This window comes from Mytilus californianus, unplaced genomic scaffold (genome assembly GCF_021869535.1).
Source record: "Mytilus californianus isolate M0D057914Y unplaced genomic scaffold, xbMytCali1.0.p SCAF_2, whole genome shotgun sequence".
NCBI classification, from domain to species: domain Eukaryota; kingdom Metazoa; phylum Mollusca; class Bivalvia; order Mytilida; family Mytilidae; genus Mytilus; species Mytilus californianus.
In genome coordinates this window covers 134,220,698-134,246,655 of record NW_026262668.1, presented here as the reverse complement: position 1 = coordinate 134,246,655, position 25,958 = coordinate 134,220,698, and the positions used below count along the sequence as shown (strand labels likewise).

At 33.1% G+C, this 25,958-nt stretch overlaps 1 protein-coding gene and 1 long non-coding RNA gene across 3 annotated transcripts in view; both read right to left on the bottom strand.

Annotated features, from left to right (window-relative positions):
• The window catches only part of LOC127731092 (ubiquitin carboxyl-terminal hydrolase 40-like), a 49,522-nt gene that overhangs the window by 11,394 nt on the left and 12,170 nt on the right, over positions 1–25,958 (bottom strand). For both annotated transcript variants that reach the window (XM_052239951.1, XM_052239952.1), the window contains 15 exons: positions 25,570–25,730; positions 23,985–24,066; positions 22,279–22,447; positions 21,471–21,558; positions 20,734–20,807; positions 18,058–18,247; positions 17,064–17,169; positions 16,426–16,504; positions 15,880–15,930; positions 8,797–8,905; positions 8,462–8,550; positions 5,332–5,455; positions 3,689–3,828; positions 1,406–1,517; positions 286–520 (listed from right to left, as the gene is read on the bottom strand). In XM_052239951.1, the coding sequence (XP_052095911.1) occupies positions 286–520; positions 1,406–1,517; positions 3,689–3,828; positions 5,332–5,455; positions 8,462–8,550; positions 8,797–8,905; positions 15,880–15,930; positions 16,426–16,504; positions 17,064–17,169; positions 18,058–18,247; positions 20,734–20,807; positions 21,471–21,558; positions 22,279–22,447; positions 23,985–24,066; positions 25,570–25,730 (1,809 nt within the window). The remainder of the gene's footprint in view (positions 1–285; positions 521–1,405; positions 1,518–3,688; positions 3,829–5,331; positions 5,456–8,461; positions 8,551–8,796; positions 8,906–15,879; positions 15,931–16,425; positions 16,505–17,063; positions 17,170–18,057; positions 18,248–20,733; positions 20,808–21,470; positions 21,559–22,278; positions 22,448–23,984; positions 24,067–25,569; positions 25,731–25,958) is intronic.
• LOC127731095 (uncharacterized) lies at positions 13,314–15,428 on the bottom strand. The gene is made up of 2 exons (XR_007995492.1): positions 14,884–15,428; positions 13,314–14,300 (listed from the first exon to the last, which is right to left on the bottom strand). It is a non-coding gene; the product is annotated as an uncharacterized LOC127731095 (long non-coding RNA).

The following is a 25,958-nucleotide window of genomic DNA, read 5'->3' as shown; positions in this document are numbered from 1 at the left end:
TTGGTTTTCTAATAATCTTAATTATCATACTATTTAGCACATCTACCCTAAAATTGTATTGCAAGTTCTTGTACAAGTAAACATGTGATCAAAATGATAAAAATATATTTATCAATCAGAAAAAGTTACATTCATGTAAATATATTTGCTAGTTTCAGTAAACAGCAACATCGAAAGCATGATTTTTGGCATAGAGATTTATTTTTTACACCAAATACTGAACTGAGAGAATTCTACCACTTAGAATCATAAGTTTATCCTACAAATGGATTATGTAAAACTTACTGTAATGTCTGACTGGTTCCTTTTAATACTGTAGACAGGTACCCAGATTCTACCATTGTAACTCTTAGAAACCCATGTGTTGGTAATGATAAACCTGACAATGATGGTAAGGTCAGTATCTGGAATTTAAACTCTTCTAAAGTCATCACCAAGGCAACTTCTATATCACCTAAGTATAATGGTTCTTCTGATGTTGTACTGGTATCCTGAGATTTACTGTCTGATCTGAACAAGCCTGTAAATATATTAGTGTTGTCAAAGATCAACTATGAAATCTCTTTTCATATATATATTGTTATGCAAATGTTACCAATTATATTGCTTTTGTTGTATGCCATTATGTGGTCCTATTTTGGAGAATAATATTCTTATATTATCAACAACAGACTTTAAAAAATGTTGACTATGTTATGATACACAAAATAATATCAGCTTATATTGAGGACAAGGTTATATTTCAAAGGTCAAGGCCATTATTAGTAAGTAAAACACGGATTCTATTTAAAACACATTGATCACTTTGTGTTAATCTTCTAGCCAAAAACGAAATGTTTTGTTGCGAGGGGGGACAATAAAGGTGGATATCATTTTTGATGGTGGTTCAGGTCTTCATTCATCATTTTGATATGTCATCATAAATGTATGACATGGTTTAAACCAGTCCATTAATTCAGGATTTTTTCCCCACACTTAACTTATAGCAAAAATTTTCTTCATTAAGTAACAGTAGCAGAATTATAATGATTCAAATAAATTAAGACTGATGTACAGGATTGTGCTGTCAGTAAACACCTTGGGGGGGGGGCACTTCAATACTTAATTGATAGGGGGTGCCGCTGGGGTTCTGTTACCCCACCCTTTTCTTATAATTTAGATTTTAAAAATGTATACTTTTTCATATATTGTGTAGGTAAAAAATGTTACCTTTTCCCATATTGTTTGGGTTTCATGTGGTGTGTAATGAAAAAGTGGAATACCAAAGTGCCAAAAGAGAGAAAATTGGTTTGATATAAACACAGCTGAGAACACTAAGAAAGATGACAGACGAATAAGTTATGGGAACTTTATTGACCTTATCATATATTTCTGATTGGTTAATACCATGCATATAATTCAATACCTTGTATCTGATTGGTTAACCAACTAAACATTCCATTTCCTGTATTGTTAGCTGAATCACAAAATGGTTTCCTTGGTGATGGATACAGCCAGATTGGAATTCGTACAAAACCCTGTAAAAATGTAGGACACTGAACTCTTTAGAAATGTCTTGCAACTGATGTGTGCCTTTATTTCATCAAATAAATTGTTTTTCAAACATGTCAGTTACTGAGCATACTTAACTGTCTAGAAACTTTGAAAACCAATCAATAACCAAATACTTCCAAACAGAAATAAGGGTAGATGTCTGTAATACTCAATTCAATAGTGACTAGTAAAATAAAATGCTCCGCTGGGGTGCAGCTTGATACGACCGCAGAGGTCGAACCCTGAACAGTTGGGGCAAGTATGGACACAACATTCAAGCTTGATACAGCACTGAATTTGGATTGTAATTAAATATTTGACACAGCATAGGTTTCTGACACAGAATGAAAGAACTTAAAAATTTTTAATTTACCTATTCAAACCATATCATTATTATTTGCTTTTATATATAAATCAGATATCAGAAATAACCAATTTAAAATGGAAAATTTTAAAGAAAAAAAAATCCCCCCCAAATTTTTTGAACCCCCTTATGATTCACCACCCCCAAACTCAATCCCAGCCTTCCCTTTGTGGTATGGTACCTTGCAGTACAATTTCAGAGAGATCCATACACTTGAACACAAGTTATTGTCTGGAAACTAGAAAAATGCTTGTTTTTTGGTCCCAAATTCCTAAACGTTTAGGGCAATTACCCCCAAACTCAAACCCAGCTTTCCCTTTGTGATATGGAACCTTGCAGTACAATGTCATAAAGATACATACACTTACACACAAGTTATTGTCCTGAAACTAGAAAAATGCTTGTTTTTTTGCCCTTTTATGGCCCCTAATTCCTAAAATTTTGAGGGAATTACCCCCAAAATTAATCCCAGCCTTCCCTTTGTGGTATGGTACCTTGCAGTACAATTTCAGAGAGATCCATACACTTGAACACAAGTTATTGTCTGGAAACTAGAAAAATGCTTATTTTTGGCCCCTTAATCCTAAACTTTTTGGGCAATTACCCCCAAACTCAAACCCAGCTTTCCCTTTGTGATATGGAACCTTGTAGTACAATTTCATAAAGATCCATACACTTACACACAAGTTATTGTCCTGAAACTAGAAAAATGCTTGTTTTTTTGCCCTTTTATGGCCCCTAATTCCTAAAATTTTGAGGGAATTACCCCCAAAATCAATCCCAGCCTTCCCTTTGTGGTATGGTACCTTGCAGTACAATTTCAGAGAGATCCATACACTTGAACACAAGTTATTGTCTGGAAACTAGAAAAATGCTTATTTTTGGCCCCTTTTTGGCCCCTTATTCCTAAACTTTTTGGGCAATTACCCCCAAACTCAATTCAAGCTTTCCCTTTGTGATATGAAACCTTGTAGTACAATTTCATAAAGATCCATACACTTAAACACAAGTTATTGTCATGAAACTAGAAAAATGCTTGTTTTTTGCCCGTTTTTGGCCCCTAATTCCTAAAATTTGGAGGCAATTACCCCCAAAATCAATCCCAGCATTCCCTTTGTGATATGGAACCTTGTGATACAATGTCAGAGAGATCCATACACTTACACACAAGTTATTGTCATGAAACTAGAAAAATGCTTGTTTTTTGCCCCTTTTTGGCCCCTAATTCCTAAAATTTGGAGGCAATTACCCCCAAAATCAATCCCAGCATTCTCTTTGTGATATGGAACCTTGTGGTACAATGTCAGAGAGATCCATACACTTACACACAAGTTATGTCTGGAAGTTACAAAAATGCTTATTTTTGGCCCCTTTTTGGCCCCTAATTCCTTAACTGTTGGTACCATAACCCCCAAAATCAATCCCCACCTTCCTTTTGTGGTATTTAACCTTATGGTAAAATTTCATTAAGATCCATTCACTTAAACTAAAGTTAGAGTGCGAAAACTAATGTGTCTTCGGAAGACGACAACGACGCCGGATGAGGACGAGGACGACGCCAACGTCATACCAATATACGACCACAAAAGTATTTTTGCGGTCGTATAAAAAACAAAATACTCAAACAATAATTCTACATTGCAATATGATTCATTTTCAGGGATATTTGAATAACAAAGTTCAGAAAGTGAAAAATAAAAAGTAAAGGTACAGTAGACAAATCATCAGATACCATGTGCAAAGAAATTTATGTTTATAATATAATTTGTATATTATTTTAATAGTAATTACTTTCGGAGGGAGCTTTCCTTTCACGAGAAGTAAATGGTCACCATGGTTAACTAAACTCATTTCCAAGGTCAAGTCTAGGTCATCAAGGACTTCTGCTGGTTCCCCACACCAATTTGTTTTCTGTAAATGCCAGTCATCATCTGTTAAACAAATGTCCTAATAATATTTATAATAGAAATACATTGTCTCCCTTCTAGCTGTAGTAATATATGAAGATGACCACTCATTATCTTAAAATGGACATTCTTCAACCTATTGAAGTCTAAGGGCTGTCAATTCATAAAAAGCAATAAAACATTTGAAACACTTTATCTGAATTTAATAAGAAATCATGACAAACACAATTATAGAATTAAGGGTGAAAACCTTAAATTTCATGAATTTTCTAAATCATACATCCATAACACTATGAGAAAGTGAAATACAAGCTGTTTCTCTCTAATAGGACAGATATAGGTCTTTTTAAGATATGTTGAAAACATTTTTAAAAACCTCAAATTCTTTCAATTTCAAAGTTAAAAAGTGAGGTCTAGAGAAATCATGAGACCAGAATAAAATGTGAGCTCAATCTTTTAATTTCTCACCATATACACAATTAATGTCCAAGGTGATTAAGAAAATAGTACAGAAAACCATAAAATTTAATGAAATATTATGTTCAAGGACCGTTACTCTGAAAAATTAATGATCCACAACATTAAACTGGCAAACTCACAAACACTGTTATCAGGATCACAATTCTTTATACATTGTACCAAATATGTATGAAATATTGGCAGCTGGAGAAGTGGAGATTAAGCTAGCCATAGTTAAGCGATCAATTTTATGTGAACTATTTTACTTGTAAACCCTGTATAAGAGGAAACCAAACACCTTTGTCAATTCACCAGTACAGAATCTGGGGGATTGTGAATAATTTCATTGTTCTTACCCCAAAATCAAAATAACGTCATTGGTTGAAATCACATTGTTTAGAACTTTGTAAGCAAATCACAAGCTTTTGAAAATATTACCCAGAATTCAATAGATTCTGAAATGGCAAATTTTATGTGTTGTTCTGTTTATGATATCTTAATATTATTTATTCTGCAGGAAGACCACTTCCTATTGTCTTTATCTGTCAAATATAGCAACAAAGTGATATTTTGTGCAATATAGATTTCTGTTACGTCACTTTTGGTTACAATTAGGGTTCGTTTAGGGATGGAAAATTTGTTTTATTTTTGTGTTAATATTTTCATAACTATAATTGTAGCCATTTTTATCTGCAGTATAATAACAATATTAGGTCAATGTTAATCTCGCCTTTCTCCCGTTTCTAGGCTTTATACGAAAAAAGTGGATATTTTTCTGACATTGACCTAATATTGTGTATCAATGTGTAGTTAAATTGTAGCTATGTGTTTAACCTTCCTTAAGACTGATTCAAGTTGTTTAGACTAATTACCTGACTTTAATTTTTTGCATGTGTGTGTGTACTCAGGGTAAACTATGGACATTTATCTAACATTACCTGTAAACCCTGCCTTGATGTGTGTGTGTACCCAGGGTAAACCATGGACAGTTATCTAGCATTACCTGTAAACCCTGCCTTGATGTGTGTGTGTACCCAGGGTAAATCATGGACATTTATCTAGCATTACCTGTAAACCCTGCCTTGAGAATCATACACTGTAAACAATCTCCTACAGTTGTCATTTTGTCAACAGTAACCTCCAAATCTGAAAGGTCACTTCTGAGGTCTCCAGGTGTAAATGTCAAGGTCATCTGTAATTAGTTTTAAAGAAATGTTAAAAATATATTAATGTTAGTATTTCACCATTTTTTTATTCTCAATAATAATATTTTATATATGCTACATAATATTCAATTTCTTCCAGTTACATTAATTAAACAATACATGTATTTTATTAAAACATTATTTATATATCACATGTAAGGGCAGACATCATAAATCACTCCCTACACTGGCTCAGGTGATTGCTTCTAAAACAGTGCCAGCATTTAAAGCTCCACACTCTCCACCAATACTTGTACATATGGAATACATGTGCATTTTTATACATATACCTATATGTGGTGTGTTACTTGCTATTCAATTTTACTTATCGGGGTGACCTGACCAAAGTTCATTTTATGACTATGGAAACCTCTGACATTGAACTCAAAGCAGAAAAAGTGTGTGAAGTGCATATCTTCACTTAGCGCAATTACATTTGCTTTAGAGTACTACATATGCAAAAATTCATATTTGACTAAAATAAATACTAAAAATCAACATCAAAAGTAAATCTCAAAAATGGTGAAACACTACTACTGAAAATAATTTTGAAGTTTGGTTAGGTTTACCCTTTAAAAGAGAGGCAAAAGATACCAAAGGCACATTCAAACTCATAAGTCGAAAAACAAACTGCACACTCTGTGTTTTTGTTAGATGTATTTCTATTTGTATTCATCTGATGAGTTAAGCCTTTTTCAACTGATTTTTATAGTTTGTTCTTATGTTGTACCGTAACACCACTGTCCCAGGTTAGGGGGAGGGTTGGGATCCCGCTAACATGTTTAACCCCGCCACATTCTGTTTGTATGTGCCTGTCCCAAGTCAGGAGCCTGTAATTCAGTGTTGTCGTTTGTTGATGTGTTACATATTTGTTTTTCGTTCATTTTTTTGTACATAAATCAGGCTGTTAGTTTTCTCGTTTGAATTGTTTTACATTTGTCATTTCGGGGCCTTTTATAGCTGACTATGCAGTATGGGCTTTGCTCATTGTTGAAAGCCGTACGGTGACCTATAGTTGTTAATTTCGTGTCATTTGGTCTCTTGTGAAGAGTTGTCTCATTGGTAATCATACCACATCTTCTTTTTTATATTGGCAACGCCATGGCTAAAAAAGAAAAAGACTAACAGATAAACAACCGTAAATAAAACACAACATAGAAAACCAAACACAAACCCCACCAAAAGCTGGGGGTGATCTCAGGTGCTCCGGAAGGGTAAGCTAATCCGGTGATAAGTCTAATTCGGTAGGTCACATTCAGTGAAAAGGTGATGAGATTGTAGTTACGACAATTGGAACATATCTGTTATCATCTGTGAAATGGATATTCCATAAAGGTCAACCAACTTGTGATGGCGTCCGTAAAAATTTACGAAGTGATGACTTCCGTAAAATTTACGAAGTGATGACTTCAACCCACCACTTGAACTCTTGGTTTAAAATTCATGCAAAAGTCACTTTTAGGCTAATGGAAAACCTCTAAAATCTAAGAAATCAACACATGAAATAGATGGTAGAATGTAACACATCCTGATTAGGTTTGTTTTTTAAATGTATTAGATATTTATAGTAGCTTTAGTTGAAGGTCTTACGGTGACCTATAGTTGCTAGCATCTATGTCATTTGGTCCATGGAGGGGAATACAAAGTATTGGTACTGTTTCTTCTCTGCTAATTACTGGCCATTTAGACGAAAGACTGTTTGTTCTTTTGTTTTTTGGTGATTAATGCCACTTCCAGCGACCTTGGCTACATACTGGTAGCAAGTTTTTATCTGGGAGGAAGCCGGAGTACTAAAAGAAAACCACTGACCTTTGGCAGGAATGAGAAAGAGCAATGGTTTGTAGACTCAAGGTCAATATTATTTGTTTTCCTTCAGACTGCCAGCTTGTAAATTACAGTTCAAAGTCTGAATGAGCAAGTTGGTCTAAGATTATAATACCTTAATGTGATCTCATCCTATATATAAAATTCGTAAGGGTTCCACGGAACCCAGTGTCTCGCCTATTTTTGCTGTTAATCGCAGGCTCAACAAAAAAGAGGAAAAAAAAATATAAAAATATTCCTCTTGATACTATCTTTTGATTGTAAGAAGCTTCTGTCCAAGTTTAGTAAAAATCCAGGATAGTTTATGAATCTAATAAATGTTTTAAAAACTTTAACTGCAGACTGTATGTAATGTTAACTGGAAGAAAAACTAAGTCCATTTATAAGTAAAATACGGAAAAACAGGAACAAAATTTCCTTCTAGATACTAGCTTTTGATCATAAACAAGCTTCTGTCCAAGTTTGGTACAAATCCAGGATAGTTTAAGAAAGTTATTAAAATTTTAAAAACTTTAACCACAGAGTGAATGTAATGTTTCCTGGCAGAAAAACTAAGTCCATTTATAAGTAAAATACAGAAAAAATGGAATTTTTTTTTTACAAAATTTTCTTCTGGATACTATCTTATGATCATAAACAAGCTTCTGTCATAGTTTGGTAGAAATCCAGGATAGTTTAAGAAAGTTATTAAAATTTTAAAAACTTTAACCACAGAGTGAATGTAATGTTGCCTGGCAGAAAAAATAAGTCCATTTAGAGGTAAATTACGGAAAAAATGGAATTTTTTTTTTACAAAATTTACTTCTGGATACTATCTTATGATCATAAACAAGCTTCTGTCCTAGTTTGGTAGAAATCCAGGATAGTTTAAGAAAGTTATTAAAATTTCAAAAACTTTAACCACAGAGTGAATATTTGTGGATGCTTCCGCCGCTGACGGAATGTAGGATCGCCATGTCTCGCTTTTTCGACAAAAGTCGAAGGCTCGACAAAAATGTATAATATCATGTAAAATCTGCCAATGTTCATTTAACATTTATTCAACAATCAAATTAAAGTTGGACAACAATACACTAGACCAACAAATGATGCTATTCAAACTTGGAAAAGTGTCTATCTATTATAAGATTAAACAATGTACCTAGCAGTTCATTTATTTACAGTGTTACCTGGTTAGTACTGGGGGCTGGTCCCGATTCTAATACTAAGTTACTGCCCTTGGTAATGTTGGCTTCAGTCAGAGTCATGTTCTCATATACTATAATGAAAAGGGAAACAAAATGATATAAATCACAATATAGCATATGACAAAACATATGGAAATCACAATAATTTGAAAACAAACAACTTTTTTCACCAAAAGATCTTTCTATAAAATTTGATCATAATTTATTCTGAAATGTTCCTGAATTCCATGTTTTTAATTATTTAGATTTTCTTTACAAGACTACAAACTTATTCAAACCAGGTTATCTTTGATTACATCCATAAAAGTATAACTTACTTGGTGATCTTAATCCAAGTGTTTCATGGTCGTGACGTAAACGACCTCCATCTACAATATTATTCATACAAAACTTAGATACTGCTATACACTTCACTTCACTCACTATCTGAAAAAATATAAAGTATAATATCATTAAAAAATTATTTTATATCATTGATGTTACTTTGTTTTAACGAATGGCTATTTCATGGTAAAAGAAAATAAATTTCCAACTTCTCAGGCCTAAGCAGATGTCATTTTTATCTCAAGAAATTGCTTAAATTTGAACTGATGTATGCAAATTCAATTGTGATGTCAAGCAATAGTAACATATGAAAGAAGACATACGGTCATATACAGCATATTTTATTTAAATCACTTTATAGTATATGTATTTGGGCAATATTTACATTTTTTGAACTAGTCATGAATTTATGTCAAGTTGCTCTGTACTGAAGAGGAACACATAATTTGATATTCATTTTTATAAACTGTTTTGAATTCCAATGAAAGAACTTTGTGATCTAAAGTAAGTATATTACTTTGTCTGAAATCAGTATTATAAAATCACGGACATTGTAAAGTAATGATGTCATGTCTCCTAACGTATATCTCCGACAAGTATTATAAAATCATGGACATCGTAAAGTAATGATGTCATGTCCCCACACATATATCTCCCACAAGTATTATAAAATCATGGACATCGTAAAGTAATTATGTCATGTCTCCACAGGTATATCTCCCAAAAGTATTATAAAATCATGGACATCGTAAAGTAATGATGTCATGTCTCTACACGTATATCTCCCACAATGTGTTCAATCAAAGCACGAAAGCGCTGTAAAGGCAGTTAATTACAGGTTGTGTGTATTTTAAGTCCAGTTACATCATTATCTTGCATAGTACAGTGTACTTATCAGAGGTGGCTTTCAGTATTTAAGATTTAGAGTTCTCTAATGATATTGAATAAGTTTTATGAATGTCATATTCTGAGCACTATATGAAGGCGATTGTTCTCACTTGTTTATGAACTAGTGCATTATGTCCAGTTTGTACCTTTTTTATCTATGTTTATAGTCAAATTAGTTATCAAAGGTACCAGGATTATAATTTAATACGCCAGACGTGTGTTTCGTCTACATAAGACTCATCAGTGACGTTCAGATCAAAATAGTAACAAAGCCAAACAAGTACAAAGTTGAAGAGCATTGAGGACCCAAAATTCCAAAAAGTTGTGCCAAATACGGCTAAGGTAATCTATTCCTTGGATAAGAAAATCCTTAGTTTTTTCATTGGCAATCATAACACATCTCCTTATTTATATAATGATCTATATTCAACGACCTCAGGTACAAAAAAAATGTATGTAACTAAACTATGATGGGAAACCTTTGACTTCTTTCTTTATATAAACTTTTGATTTGGTACCATAGAACTATGTAGAGTAAATGTACATTGCAACATGTCAACTCTTTCAACTCCAAGCAAAATTATATTTCCAAGCATAAAGTAATTTATGAATGAAATAAAATGCTCCGCTGGGGCGCAGCTTGATACGACCGCAGAGGTCGAACCCTGAACAGTTGGGGCAAGTATGAACACAACATTCAAGCTTGATTCAGCACTGAATTTGGATTGTAATTAAATATTTGACACAGCATAGGTTTCTGACACAGAATGAAAGTGGTCTAAGATACTTAAAAAAATTTAATTTACATATTCAAACCATATCATTATATATAAATCAGAAATAACCAATTTAAAATGGAAAATTTTAAAGAAAAAAAAGGAAAAAGAATCCCCCCCCCCCCAATTTTTTGAACCCCCTTATGATTCATCACCCCAAAACTCAATCCCAGCCTTCCCTTTGTGGTATGGTACCTTGCAGTACAATTTCAGAGAGATCCATACACTTGAACACATGTTATTGTCTGGAAACTAGAAAAATGCTTGTTTTTTGGCCCCTTTTTGGTCCCAAATTCCTAAACGTTTAGGGCAATTACTCCCAAACTCTAACCCAGCTTTCCCTTTGTGATATGGAACCTTGTAGTACAATTTCATAAAGATCCATACACTTACACACAAGTTATTGCCATGAAACTAGAAAAATGCTTGTTTTTTGCCCCTTTTTGGCCCCTAATTCCTAAAATTTTGAGGCAATTACCCCCAAAATCAATCCCAGCATTCCCTTTGTGATATGGAACCATGTGATACAATGTCAGAGAGATCCATAGACTTACACACAAGTTATTGTCATGAAACTAGAAAAATGCTTGTTTTTTGCCCCTTTTTGGCCCCTAATTCCTAAAATTTGGAGGCAATTACCCCCAAAATCAAGCCCAGCATTCCCTTTGTGGTATGGTACCTTGCACTACAATTTCAGAGAGATCCATACACTTGAACACAAGTTATTGTCTGGAAACTAGAAAAATGCTTATTTTTGGCCCCTTATTCCTAAACTTTTTGGGCAATTACCCCAAAAATCAATTCCAGCTTTCCCTTTGTGATATGGAACCTTGAAGTACAATTTCATAAAGATCCATACACTTACACACAAGTTATTGCCATGAAACTAGAAAAATGCTTGTTTTTTGCCCCTTTTTGGCCCCTAATTCCTAAAATTTGGAGGCAATTACCCCAAAATTCAATCCCAGCATTCCCTTTGTGATATGGAACCTTGTGATACAATGTCAGAGAGATCCATAGACTTGCACACAAGTTATTGTCATGAAACTAGAAAAATGCTTGTTTTTTGCCCCTTTTTGGCCCCTAATTCCTAAAATTTGGAGGCAATTACCCCCAAAAATCAATCCCAGCATTCCCTTTGTGATATGGAACCTTGTGGTACAATGTCAGAGAGATCCATACACTTACACACAAGTTATGTCTGGAAGTTACAAAAATGCTTATTTTTGGCCCCTAATTCCTTAACTGTTGGTACCATAACCCCCAAAATCAATCCCCACTTTCCTTTTGTGGTATTGAACCTTATTTTAAAATTTCATTGAGATCCATTCACTTAAACTAAAGTTAGAGTGCGAAAACTAATGTGTCTTCGGACGAACAACGCTGGACGACGACGACGCCAACGTCATACCAATATACGACCACAAAAATTTTTTTGCGGTCGTATAAAAAGGAGTTCTTAATTAAGAAATAAACTGATTCGCTGAGCGCAGCTGGATACACCCGCAGAGGTACTACCCTGAACAGCTGGGGCAAAAATGGACACAATATTCAAGCTTGATACAGGTCTGAATTTGGATTGTAATTAAATATTTGACATATTATAGTTTCTGAATAAATGAAGTCAATGAACTTGAAATCGGTTATATGAATTGAATTTATATTCAATTAAAGATTTCTTGCTGTTGTGCAATACACTGTGCTGTTGTGCAATACTTAATAAATCTGTTGCCAGACTATAAACAAATAAAGTTCAATTTCTTCTCAATGTCATATTTGAAATTTATGAAAATCAATAGGGAGATTACATCAATAGCTATAAATAATTCACCAAAGTTTCATGTGAACTGCTTAAAGCATTTTTGAGTTGTTGTCCAAAAACTGGAAAATCCCCCCTTTTTTAATGAATAAAACCCCATAACTCAGAAATGTAAAATCTAAAATTTATAAAATTCTGAAGGGAGCTTACGGATTGATAATTTAGTCTTAGATGCAAGATTTTTTTATCAGTTGTTAGTGGCTTTGAACTAGCTGTCAGTAACTGCGAGTACTCTCAGATTTGTACTTAGTGTCTTTTTGTTGTTTGGATGTACATGTGTACAACTACCCGACCACGTCCACTTGTATTTGTATTTATCCATCTGATGAGTTTAGCCTCTATCAACTGATTTTTATAGTTCTTTCTTATATTGTACTGTTACACCACTGTCCCAGGTTAGGGGGAGGGTTGGGATCCCGCTAACATGTTTAAGCCCGCCACATTCTGTATGTACATGTATGTGCCTGTCCCAAGTCAGGAGCCTATAAAAGTGTAATTCAGTGGTTGTCGTTTGTTTATGTGTTGCATATTTGTTATATTTGTTCATTTTTTTACATAAAATAGGCCGTTAGTTTTCCTGTTTGAATTGTTTTACATTGTCATTTCTGGGCCTTTTATAGCCGACTGTGCGGTATGGGCTTTGCTCATTGTTGAAGGCTGTACTGTGACCTATAGCTGTTAATTTCTGTGTCATTTGGTCTCTTGTGCATGTGTGGAGAGTTGTCTCATTGGCAATCATACCACATCTTCTTTTTTATATTTACATCAACAGATATAAAAAATTCACCAAAGTCAAGGTGAGACAACAAAACTTAGTTGTAAGATCTCTGAAATTTTTTACAGGGTACGAGTTTTTCTCATTGTTGGAGATTGTACGTTGACAGTAACACCTGTAACTGCTTAAACCCATTTCTTATGCACTTTAGTTTGATAAACTCACTGAATATCATACCACATCTCCTTATTTTTATATGCATTACAATTTACATGTGCATGTAATTGTAAATATATATATATCAGAACAAAATTCATTGCGTCACTTTTATTTATGCATCCTTTGGCACAATACAAGTTCTAAAATTACACAACATAAAACAACTAAATGTTATTTCAGATGAAAGTTTTGTTTCAGTTCCATTCATAGGATTTATTAGAATTTTGTATGTTTTGCCAAGTCCAATAATTCGCTCTATGTGACATAGAGACATAGTTGACTAAACCACCAGGTGTCGAACATTCAAGAATTTTCAGTGTTTCTGTTTTTATTTGATGAAAAGGTTGCCTGAGCTCTAGGAGCTTTAGGTTTTATCACGGGATATTCTGTGCTGTCAATAATAATCCAAGTCGTAGGAAACTTTAATTTGAAGTTGGATGGTGAAAAATACCTGACTAAACCACTAGATGGCCAAGTGTTAGCCTCACACCACTGTTTAGACATAAAAACAATCCATGTATACACAATATTCTTAACACTAGATTCAATCTAGAATCTAGACAGTTCAAAGTTGGTTGTATGATGCCTCAATTTCATCAAAGTCATAAAAAAACTGATTTTCAACTGACACCCTATCAATTTGAAAATATATGTATCTCAAACAATGTGCTGCTGGACCAAGTGTGGTCAAAACAAATAAAAATTTAGTATACAACTCTAAACCGGTATAAAAATGCATGGCTGTGTCATGTGTCTTCATTTCAAAATTCTCTGCTGAAAACATAGGCATTGATGGTGTTTGCGTAATTCCATCTGTGAAGCTCAACATTAGCTCGGCAGTTGGTGGTGGACAGTCATAAATCCTTTCTGCAGTATGAATGACTTCTTCAGGAAAACCAACTTTACAATCAAAACTTTCCTCTAGATTTCTACTACAATATTCATCAAGTTTAGTTCTTTTGTTTTCACAGGAAACTGCCCTGATTTTTCTTTTTGCGGACGATTCAGTCTCTTGCTTGGTCCAGGAAAATAGGCTGGGAATTGCAGTAGACTTAAGTCTCTGTATGGTGGGTTTGCGCCCTGAAAAAGGTTATAAAACATTAGTTTTTTTATAATTAAATGAACTTCCATTAGCAATGTATACTTTGTACTACCTGGCGAAATATTAACTAGATTTATTCATTACAATCTGGATAAAACTATGTTTGCCTGATTCAATGTTTGTTATGTAAATCCAAAGGACAAACAATGAGAGACTTATGCAACAAACGTACATTGTTTGTACCTAAATAACTATAATATAGATAAGAGCATGTCATTGTTTTGTTCCTGTTAACATTGTCATTGATATTTTTCAAGAAAGTCTATGAGGCATAGCTTATGCATTCCTGTCATTACTACATTAGTAACTGTCATTAGCATAATTACTGCTAAAATAATTCTCAGTATGATATACCTCTTGTAAGAAATCATTATAATTGTAGCAATCACCAAAAAATCTCAAACAGATCACATTGAATCGTATTCCAAAAAATTATGACGTCTTGAATTACCCACCCCCTTTTATTCTAAAACGATAATTGCGGTTGTAAACAGACTTTGGTTTATTCGCATGGCGATTACATATATAACTATATATTTCACAAAGAAAATAGAGTTTTACCATGAATAGTTTCCTGCACGTAGTCTTTTTTCAGTAAAACGTGCCTTGCAAACAACAGCTGATTGAGATGGACTCCACGATATCATCGTGTTCTCGTCCAATCTGCGTATGGGCCATGGCGTTGATCCAACTTTTCCTTCTTTTTAAGTCATTTGGAAATGCATGTCCTCCTCTTAAATGACATCCAGGTACACAACAACAAGTACTTGGCATCGTTAATTAAAAATATAACTGAAATAGTTGCACAGTGCAGAAACCGGAAGTAGAGGAACAGGATCCGCTACCACGGCGCCACCTATTCACGAACGATAATTTGCTACTTTATATAACTGCGAAAATAACGTTAGACGGGTTCACGTGCATAAACAGAAATGCGCTTTAAATTGTATAATATAATTCATGTTCAGTCGACCTTTAATTATTATATCAACGACTGAAATGATTTATAAACATCTAGATTGCAGATAACACTCGAAATTAACCTGAGCTCTTTCCACACGGAATTCAATAATTCTAGTTTGTCAATCGGTTGACTGCTTATAATGCAAAATACTAATATATCAAAAGTTTTTAAAACTAACAAAACACAATGATCGTTTCTCTATTTCCCAATGTAGATGAAATGAAACAAAAAACATTTTATATCGCAATAAGAAGAGGAGAGAATTCAACATTTCCGGATCTACTTGGAGTCTAATGACCCCCCACGTAGATAAGTTGGATATCGCGGAAGGAAGGATTGACCCGGCAACTAGAAAGGCATTAAAGCACTGCCTTTAAAAACAGAAAACTCAGCATTTCCTAGTCTGAATCAAATCAAACAAAACTAAGTTTTTAAAAATGAAATAAAAGTGTTTTTTCTGCAGATGATAGCTGTATGCCGAATTAATACAATGCCTCTGCTATTGGACAAAATACCAGATGGTTACTGACAGTAAATGGTCCTCAACCAGTACAAATTTTGTAATATCTTAAAGAATATAGACGTAAATTTACCATGTCTGCTGTAACTTCTAATCTTATGCGCTTGTTGTCATCATGTAAAATCTATAAACATAAAAATTCAACTTTAAACTGGGATTCTTTCATTCTGAAACAGAATACATGCTTTATATACAATGAAGATAGAACAATTTTTATAAAACAATAATGTTTACTTTCCTTGATATTTAGCAAGTTATTTATTGGTGAAGAATGGATGCAACTTATAATGATTAATATTTAGGAGTAATCATTATAAGGACCCTCATTTGGTCCCCTTAAATAGTAAAAATATATATAATATTGAAGCAGGAATTGCGTTCATTTACAAGCCACCTGAGATACCTTTGCTTAAAGTGATTTCATGTTGCTGAACTTTTAGGTTGTTTTATTGGTATAATGTTTTGTGGGATATTATCTGTCTTTTTATTGCTGCATTGTCTGTTCTTTACTTTGACTTTTTATTGCCCTTTAGATATCTTTTTATTTATATTCAGATTGTGTTACTTTTAAGTTAAGCATTGATTTCCAATAATCAAACACATGTCTTCAGATACTTACATTACTACAGCGATTTTCTATATATATAGGATAGGTCATTTTCATTTTGTTCTGAAAGGTTCTATCTGACACAGATTGTCTGAAATTAAACAACATTACACATGTATCCACATCTGATTATATTGGAATAACTGACCTCTTATATGATAAATTTTAAGAAATATTCATCTATCTTAGCTTTCTGATGTCAAATATGACCAAATACTGTCAAGGTGATATGATCATACACCCATATACATATACTACTTCTCTTCTGTTTTAAAAGACTAATTTTACATTTATGAAAAAGTGAGACTGTGAATTCACCAATGCACAATATTTACTGATGTTTTTCAAATTTGAAAAATAAGTTTGGTACTTTGCTGATTAAATGACCAAACATGAGTCCCAATTTGAACCTAACACCATAAGGAGGTTTTCTACCAGGTTTAATATCAAATAAACTAGGTGCAATAGTTCACACTTGTTCCTTGGATCATATGAATTAAAATATTTTCCCTTAAAGTTGATATAAGAAAACCGAAGAATACCCAACCGTGCGAGGGCAGCCAGTCAAGGTCGTTAAACACTTCCAGATAGAAGAATAATTGTTTAATGAATGATATTTTGTATTTAATAAGAAAACAACTAATTCTTACTCCGATTTGTCCTCTACAATTATTTCATCTCCATTCTTAAGTCTAAGTGTTTCTAAAGTTGTATCCAATAAATCACTGGAAAAATCTATCAGTTTTGGGTTGGTGTCTACAAATAAAAGTTAATTTGTACATATAGTTAGACTATTTTTATTTACTACTCACAAAACATATATGTTGAAAATATCAAACAGCTATACTCGATGATAGAAAAATCACATATTTCTTTACACTTCCTATTTTTTTAGGCGAAGGTATGTTGGACATATGCTGAATTCAATCTGTATTTGAATTGGGCCTACATAATTTAATTTTTATCAATTTCTACAACTATGCATAAATATACAGCATAATCATTGCAATATGCCTCAACCAAATAATGAACAGATATATCATGTTAAGGAGGGGTATTTGTGAAAAATACCAGTCGCGAGAATGTTAAATTTCGCGAGCCGTAAGGCGAGGGAAATTCATTCTCAAGACTGGTATTTTTCGCAAATACCCCTCAAGAACATGCTATATCTGTTTAATTACACCGAATGTTAACGTACAAAACGCATTGATGATCGTGACATAAAACGCATTGATGATCATGACATTACAAGCGTCCAGTCGGATAGAGTATTTTTTGGCAAATACTACGGCAGAGAGGGTAAAAAAGGCATATCCTTTTTGCATATACCCCAGCGCTGTTTAAAAATGAACGATATTCATTTGGTAAAAGTAAATTGGTGAAAAATACACTGGCTATCAACCAATCAAAACCCAGGATTCTTACATGAGGTGTAATTATACATTAAATCTTTTCATTTTATATCAGATACTTTTTAAAAGTTGAATCTAAATCAGGTCTTTAATTCTAATCTCTTCTCCTCATTTACAATGAACTTGTACTCACCTTAATACCAATTCTTGGTAAAATCAAGTCCTTTTAAAAGTCTTTTTAATTCTTATATCCTTATTCTAATCCCCATCTTCTACTTGACTTTAAACTCACCTTGATTTACAATTCTTTTTAATCTCAGATCCTTGGTTCTAATCCTCGACTCCTCACTAACAATGACCTTGAACTGCTCCAATGTCAAACTTTTAGAAAAACCTCTAATAAACAGTTGGTCATTCCCATAAGATATGTTAAGTAGAATAGGTTCATATTCCAGCCCAGATGGTACAGTTGTTCCATTCACCTGTAAACAATAATGTTCTTCAATGACAGAAAAGATAGCATATACAACACTCAAAATTTTCAAAATTGAGTATAAAAAATAAATGCCATATTTTCAATATAAACCAGCAACCAGCAAAGTTCCCTTAAAACTTTGTCTTACCAGGTTTTAAATGATAAATTGTGTTGATTTATTTCAGTTTTAAGCAACATTTCTGTCAAATAAAAATAACTTACCTGTCTAGAAAAACAGTGTAAATAACTGTCATAATAAACATTCCCACTTCAGTGTTCTCCCCAGAAATTTTGGATAGCATCACATTTGGCGTAAAAAAATAAATTGTATTTCTTTTCAATGTCATTTGATGATTCGCGGCAATGCTCTATTTCCTTTAAATAATGTTTATATTGTTCAATTCATAACTGAGACATGTGAGAATACAATTAAAGTATAACAGTTGTTTCAGTTTATGTCTTCAATATTCATTTATAGTTACAGAATTATATTTTTCCTCTTACAGAATTAGATTTTTCCTCTTGTCAGAAACTACAACTAAATATCTAGTACAAAAAAAACCTTTTTTTTTATATCAAAAAGGAAAAGAAAGTATCATATATTAATAAAATTTCAATTAAAAAACTATTCTTTTTATCATGTTTATGAAATTTATTGTTTCCTGGGACTCAATGTATTAGTCCCAGTTGTTTCCCATCAAAAAGATATATATTTAAGCTACTTTAATCAGTAAATTGAAACAATTAATGCATTTACATAGAAATAAATACATTTAGCAAGGAAGTCTGTTAATGCGTGTGGAATGAGTAGTTTTCCTTTTTTGGATCATTATTATTCTGTCAGCTGTGCCATTTGTGCGTCTGTAGTTATTATCGTAAAAATGCGGATTTTGGTCATAGCTGGTCCCCTTCCGATGAATCCCGCATCCGATCCGTTGTTTGAACAAATATTTCAATGGCGGTCAAAGAAAAATTAACGAAAATAAACAATGTTTGACAAGCGATTTGGAATGAATATGACGCTTTTGATGCAATAAATGGATGAAACATTAACTAAAGGCAATTTTCATCACGTTCTAATGAAGTATCAAACTTATTTTGCAGAAAATCAGAATGTTTAATGTACTCTCTCGAGTAACAAGTACCGGTAGAGAAAGAAACTACTTCTTTATAAGTTGTTTGTTTGAAATAATATACGACCAATCTGTAAATTCAATATACAACCAATCTGTAAATTCAATATATGTCCAATCTGTAAATTCAGTGCTTTCACCTCTTTTCTAAAGAAATAAATCGTTTATATCTTTGAATTTCTTTACTTATAAATGAAAAATTGCTGTTTAATCGACATGAAAAAAATGCGTATTTGTACAACTTGGTTTGGTCAGCCATTTTGTCAACATCTAGGTACCCCGCTTAGTTTTTCTTCTCTTAGGAGACGGTTATGCCATGATGCAAATGTAGATTTCTAATTGTTTATGAATTTTTTATTCCATTTTCTCGATGTCAAAATTTGCGATTGGACCACGTGTTATTAGTCATGTCATAAGTGTCAGCTTGGGGTATTCGTATCCAAACAGTTATCACCCAAAGGGCAATTAACACCCATTTAATCACTCTTAATTGCCTCCATTGTCCGACTTGAAGGGATTACAATTAAAGGTGATATAATTTTTATGATCACAAGCGGTTATTAGACGAAAGTTCAAAAATTAGGACATCGATTTGGCGGCAATGTATAGAGACAAAAAAAAATTCATCCTCAAAATATTACAGCATCAGGGAAAAAAATTATATATAGCGGCCAGGTGCCGCGACGCTAAAACGGCATGCGGAGATCACTGCAGTTATAGTGTTAATTCAGATAATATACAGATCAGAAGGCTATTGGTTAAGTATGAACCATTTTTAGCTACAGGGCTTTGCCAAAAATCTCTCTCTCTCAAATTTTGTATCACACTCTAGAAATTCATTACTTTCAATAACTTATCAATAACATTTTAGAAGGCATAGTTGTTGCCATTTATCACAGAAGAATTTATTCGGAGTACAAAGTAATCAACAGTATCTGCCTGATTTCTTCTCATATAATAATGTTCTCCAGTTCTGTGTCTAACTATACAAAAATGCTTTTAAACTATTTTCCTTGGATAACTGTCATAAACTGAAATTTTTCAAATTCTTTAAACCTCTTATTTTATCATAAGTTTTAACTTGGAATGATTTTAAGTAAATGCATATCTTATAAATATTCGTTAGTTCAAAGTAGTGTTGAAATTTTTACCTATTTTTGTGGCCAAATGCATTTTTAGGCAACTTTAGGCATATATAATGACACAGAAAATTAAAATGTGAACAAAATGATGGTGTGAAAGGTGATGTTTATAAGTTAATATGACCAATTCAAAAAGTCATCATAGATATAGTAAAATGTTAAGCTTATATTATGTTCATTTTTACAAAATATAAACAGATAGTAATGTATCTACTAACCTGATGACCATCCCATATAAATAACATAGTTCCATCGTCAATAGTAATGTCCTTTATCTGTTTACTGTCATCACCTGTAATAATTGTTGTTCATTAGTCAGGTAGACATTATATTAAGTTCAACCTTTATTCTCTTTGATGGATTATTTTTGAAACAGTAATTGTTTTCAAATTAGAAAATATTTCTTAATAAAAGACTTAAGTTTCTGATATTATATAAAATAGTTCTGTCAATGTTAGACCTGTGGCATCCATATTCTTCAAGTTTCCTACTGAGAATATTTCTATGATTCAATGTATTGATGTGTTGCTGTCTTTCTCTTTCTATTTATAGATCTTCTGTTGACATACAATTAGTTCTTCATTTCTCTTGGTTTGAAATTTTAAGATGTTCAGTTATGATAAGAGGCTACAGGACACAATCCAATAAAAAAGTCATAAGTGCTTAATTTTTAGAGGAAAATACAGCACTTCCAAACATGATTATAAGCATGCTGAAATACAATTATCATTCTCATGAATTAATGGATTATTCACCTTCTAAAATTTTATATCAACGTCAGTTTCAAAAAAAATCTGGCTATTGTGATGATGCTAAATCAGCTCAATATTTTAATATCCAAACATATGGACACTGTCTTTAAAGGACTATGTCTGTAAGCTAGTATAAGATTGATGAACAAAGAAGTCTCCTGAAGCATCAACACCTAACAGATCTATAACATGTAATCATTTACCAGATAAAAACTCATATAAATGGTGGCCAGCTGGTAACTCCTTCAACCTTTGTATTACAAATATTTCAGGTACCAGTTCTCCTCCTAACTGAAACACAGAATAAATAGAAAATCATTTAAAAATGTTCCAGGTTATAAGATTTTCTCCTTTCTATTCAATAATTCCAAAATGTTCAACAGAATTTCAGTTATCCTGGTTGACCTGACTTCATTGAACAATCGACTCTTACTGATATATAATAACATTTATTTAAGCATTGTGACATCAGAAATATACAGGAAAATTCACAAATATTAAAGTCATTTATTCTCATTAAGAGTGTGTTTTCCCTACACTATTTAACATCACTATATTCATGGCTAGGTATATCAATTCCAAGTTGGAGAGTCCAAAATATTAAACACTAAATTCCATATACATTCTAAGAACTATTCTATTAATTATGACAGTATAGATCATATACAATGCAACACAATATTTCAAGCAAATGACTCCCTTGTTCATTCAGATATACTTGTAGATTCTCCTATCAGTCTTACATCTTTATTCAGAATAATAGATGAAATTATTAGAAACTTAAAAAAAAAGGAATCATTTGTTTGTATACACTTGAAATGATTAGAGCACTATAAAAAATTCCATTACTGTATTAAGGAGTACATATTTAATATTTTAGCTTGCCATAGCCAAACCATTCTATTCTATTTGCTGCTAAGCATACTTTGTCTTTATACAAACTATACAATCAAATAAATCTGAATTATAAGTGTAAGCACTCTGCACTATCATAGTACCATTGGTACTGACCTCAGTTACTGCTATTTTTAGATCAGCTATAGTTTTCCTCCTGTCAACAGTAAGTTCCATCCAGCCACACTGGTCTGGTCTAGGATGTAATGCCCCAGAGTAGTACTGATATGATTGGCTGAAGTGGATCTGTACAGTAATCGTGTTGACTTCTATCTCATATTCCTGTCTGAAACAGATATTTTACATCTGTGGTCAGACATTACATTTATCCCTACCCATTCCTAATTATGTTCTCATTGATAGTTGTAGCAAACATATCTCAAAATAAGTCAACTGACAATTCATTAAATGTTAGTTTTTCCCTTTCCAGTGAAGAGATGTCATCAGTACCTCTTTCAGCGGAGTTAACTTTGAAGTTATAAGTACCTTTTTTGTGCAATGATGCTATAAGTACCTCTTTATGTGGAGTAAACTTTTATGTACTATGCCATAAGTAACTTGGATGTTGTAAGTACCTGTTTTGTGGAGTAAAGTTGGATGTTAGAAGTACCTTTTTTGTGGAGTAAACTTGGACGTTATAAGTACTTTTTTGTGGAGTAAACTTGGATGTAAAAAGTACTTTTTCTGTGGAGTTAACTTTGAAGTTATATGTACCTTTTTTGTGCAGTGATGTTATAAGTACCTCTTTCTGTGTTATATGTACCCTTTTTTGTGGAGTAAACATGGATGTTATTAATACTTTTTTTTATGGAGTAAACTTGGATGTAAAAAGTACCTTTTTCTGTGGAGTTGCCCCAAAAGGTGAATGGGAAATAGAAAAATGGTCACTTTAGTCTTCTTTCGACTGGCATTAAAACCATTGCCAAAGTGGGGCGTCCATTTGTCTATGCAGGATGTACAAGTATGCAGCAACGTCCGTGTAAAGAGTGTGCCAAGCTAAGAACTCTTGCAACAACTCTTTGAGGGGTCTGTAAGTGGCCTGTTGCATAGAAAAAATTTGTCCCTAACCTAAATACTCTCATTTTATAGTGGTGGTCCAAATTTCCCCGACCTTCAGACGGCCTGTATTACAGGACCTACCTATAGTATTTATTATTAATTTGTTCTCATCCTGAATATACATGAAATATTTGCCACTAGACATTGTGCAACCAACAAGCAATCAATCAATTCTGTTGAGTTATTTTTGATGTTATAAGTACCCTTTCCTGTAGAGTTAATGTTGTTATTAGTTCCTGTTTCTGAAGAGTTAACATTGATGTTTTCAGTGCATTTTTCTGTAGCGTTAACTTTGATGTTAAAATTACCTCTTTTGGTTAGGGGATGTTATTATAAAAATAAGAAGATGTGGTATGATTGCCAATGAGACAACTCTCCACAAGAGACCAATTGACACAGAAATTAACAACTATAGGTTGCTTTACAGCCTTCAACAATGAGCACAACCCATACCTTTTTCTGTGAGGTGATGTTATAAGTACCTTTTTGGTGAGATGGTGTTATAAGTACTTTTTTGGTGAGGTGGTGTTATAAGTACCTTTTTGGTGCGATGGTGTTATAAGTACCTTTTTGGTGAGGTGGTGTTATAAGTACCTTTTTGGTGAGGTGGTGTTATAAGTACCTTTTTGGTGAGGTGATGTTATAATTACCTTTTTCAATGAGGTGATGTTATAAATACCTTTTTGGTGAGGTGGTGTTATAAGTACCCTTTTGGTGAGATGATGTTATAAGTACCTTTTTCAGTGAGGTGACGTTATAAATACCTTTTTCTACTGAGTTCATCATTTTCTATGATAATATCTGTAACTAGGTTATCTGGAACCTTGTATGCTGGATTTCCTTCAGCTAAAATTAAAGATATACTCACTTTGAAGACCAAATCTGCATAGAAGCAGAAACTAGTATACATCTATCAACATTTCAAATGGGTAGACGTGTTTCTCGTTTCTCGTTTTTATATAGATTAGACCGTTGGTTTTTCCGTTTTAATGGTTTTACACTAGTAATATTTTGGGGCCCTTTATAGCTTGCTGTTCAGTGTGAGCCAATGCTCTGTGTTGAAGGCCGTACCTTGACCTATAATGGTTTACTTTTATAAATTGTAACTTGGATGGAGAGTTGTCTCATTGGCACTCATACCACATCTTCCTATATCTAGAGATGTAAAAATCAATAAGGAAACTCAAAGCTTACAGAATATTTTGCTGATCTTTAATTTATATTCATAACATTTTTATTTTTACTTGTTTTACACACAGTAATATTTGGTGAGAATAAGGGACATGTATATATATAAATCTAAATATAACGCTTAACAATAGACAAGATATCACATACCTCATACTTAAATAAAGGCTCATTCACTTGGACTAAACAATTGGTCAATACAATAAACTGTTAATACAGAGATATGTCTCACCTTTTCGTTATTTTGATAGTAAAATTCAAATATTAAAATTAAAATAGCAATACTTTAACATGTAAGTTATGAAACATTTTCAAAGTCAATGAACAATGACTGAAGGTACAGGACCAAACAATCTCCATAGAAATGAGATGTGCCAATGCTAACAAAACTGCATACCAAATATCACTGACCTACCACAAGTGGTTCCCCATAAACTGACCTAATCACAAACTAATACATGTAAACTAAGCAAAAGTTTGAAAGTCAATAGACTATGACTGAGGGGGCAGGCCCAAATAATCTCCATAGAAATGAGATGTGCCAACAGTAAAACAACTGCATACCAAATATCATTGGCCTACCACTAGTGGTTCCCCATAAACTGACCTAAACACAAACTAATACATGTAAACTAAGCAAAAGTTTCAATGTCAATAGACCGTGACTGAGGGGGTGGGGCAAAATAATCTCCATGGAAATGAGATGTACCAATGTTTATACAACTGCATACCAAATATCATTGACCTACCACTAGTGGTTCCCCATAAACTACCTAATCCCTTGTTGACGCTGCCTTCTCTGCTGCTGTTGACGCCGTTTCCGCTGCCAGAAATAGCATACCTATGTCTCACTTTTTGACTCCGTCAAGGTGAAACAAAACCCAAGGCAAAAGTACGAATACAGTATTCTACTCAATAAGGTAGACTCAAATAAATCCTTTACTCTTCTTAATACCAACTGTACTGGAAAGGTTTTTCATAATGTATGCAAGTAATGGAAAGTCTTAATTCACTATAAAGACCAGCGAGAATGGTAGTGTTAGCTTACAGTGTAAGTATCTAAATGGTAGTGTTAGCTTACAGTGTAAGTATCTAAATGGTAGTGTTAGCTTACAGTGTAAGTATATAAATGTGCAATGAAATGACTTTTAGGGATACTACCTTCTATTGGTCTTGTCAATGTCTTCCTTCTGTAGAACAACATATAAGCACTTTCTTTTCCTTGATATTGTTTTTCTATTTCCTTTTCTCTGATTGGAGAAACTCTTGAGTCATCAAAGTTAAACCAAGCTTGACCAGGCATTGGTGTTGGTGATTGTGGTCTACAACAGAAATAAGAGTTTTTTTACCATCTTTTATTTGTTTCAAATAAATGTATAATCATCTGCATAGATGATGAACTAAAGCTATGTGTTTTCATCAGTGATATTTTTAGATTTTTATAATGGGTATTCCATGAAATAACACATCAACAGTTTGTCACTCAGTAATTACTTCTGTGCTTAGAGGCTATGAAATCTATACAAGCCTGGATCAATGTGAATATCAGT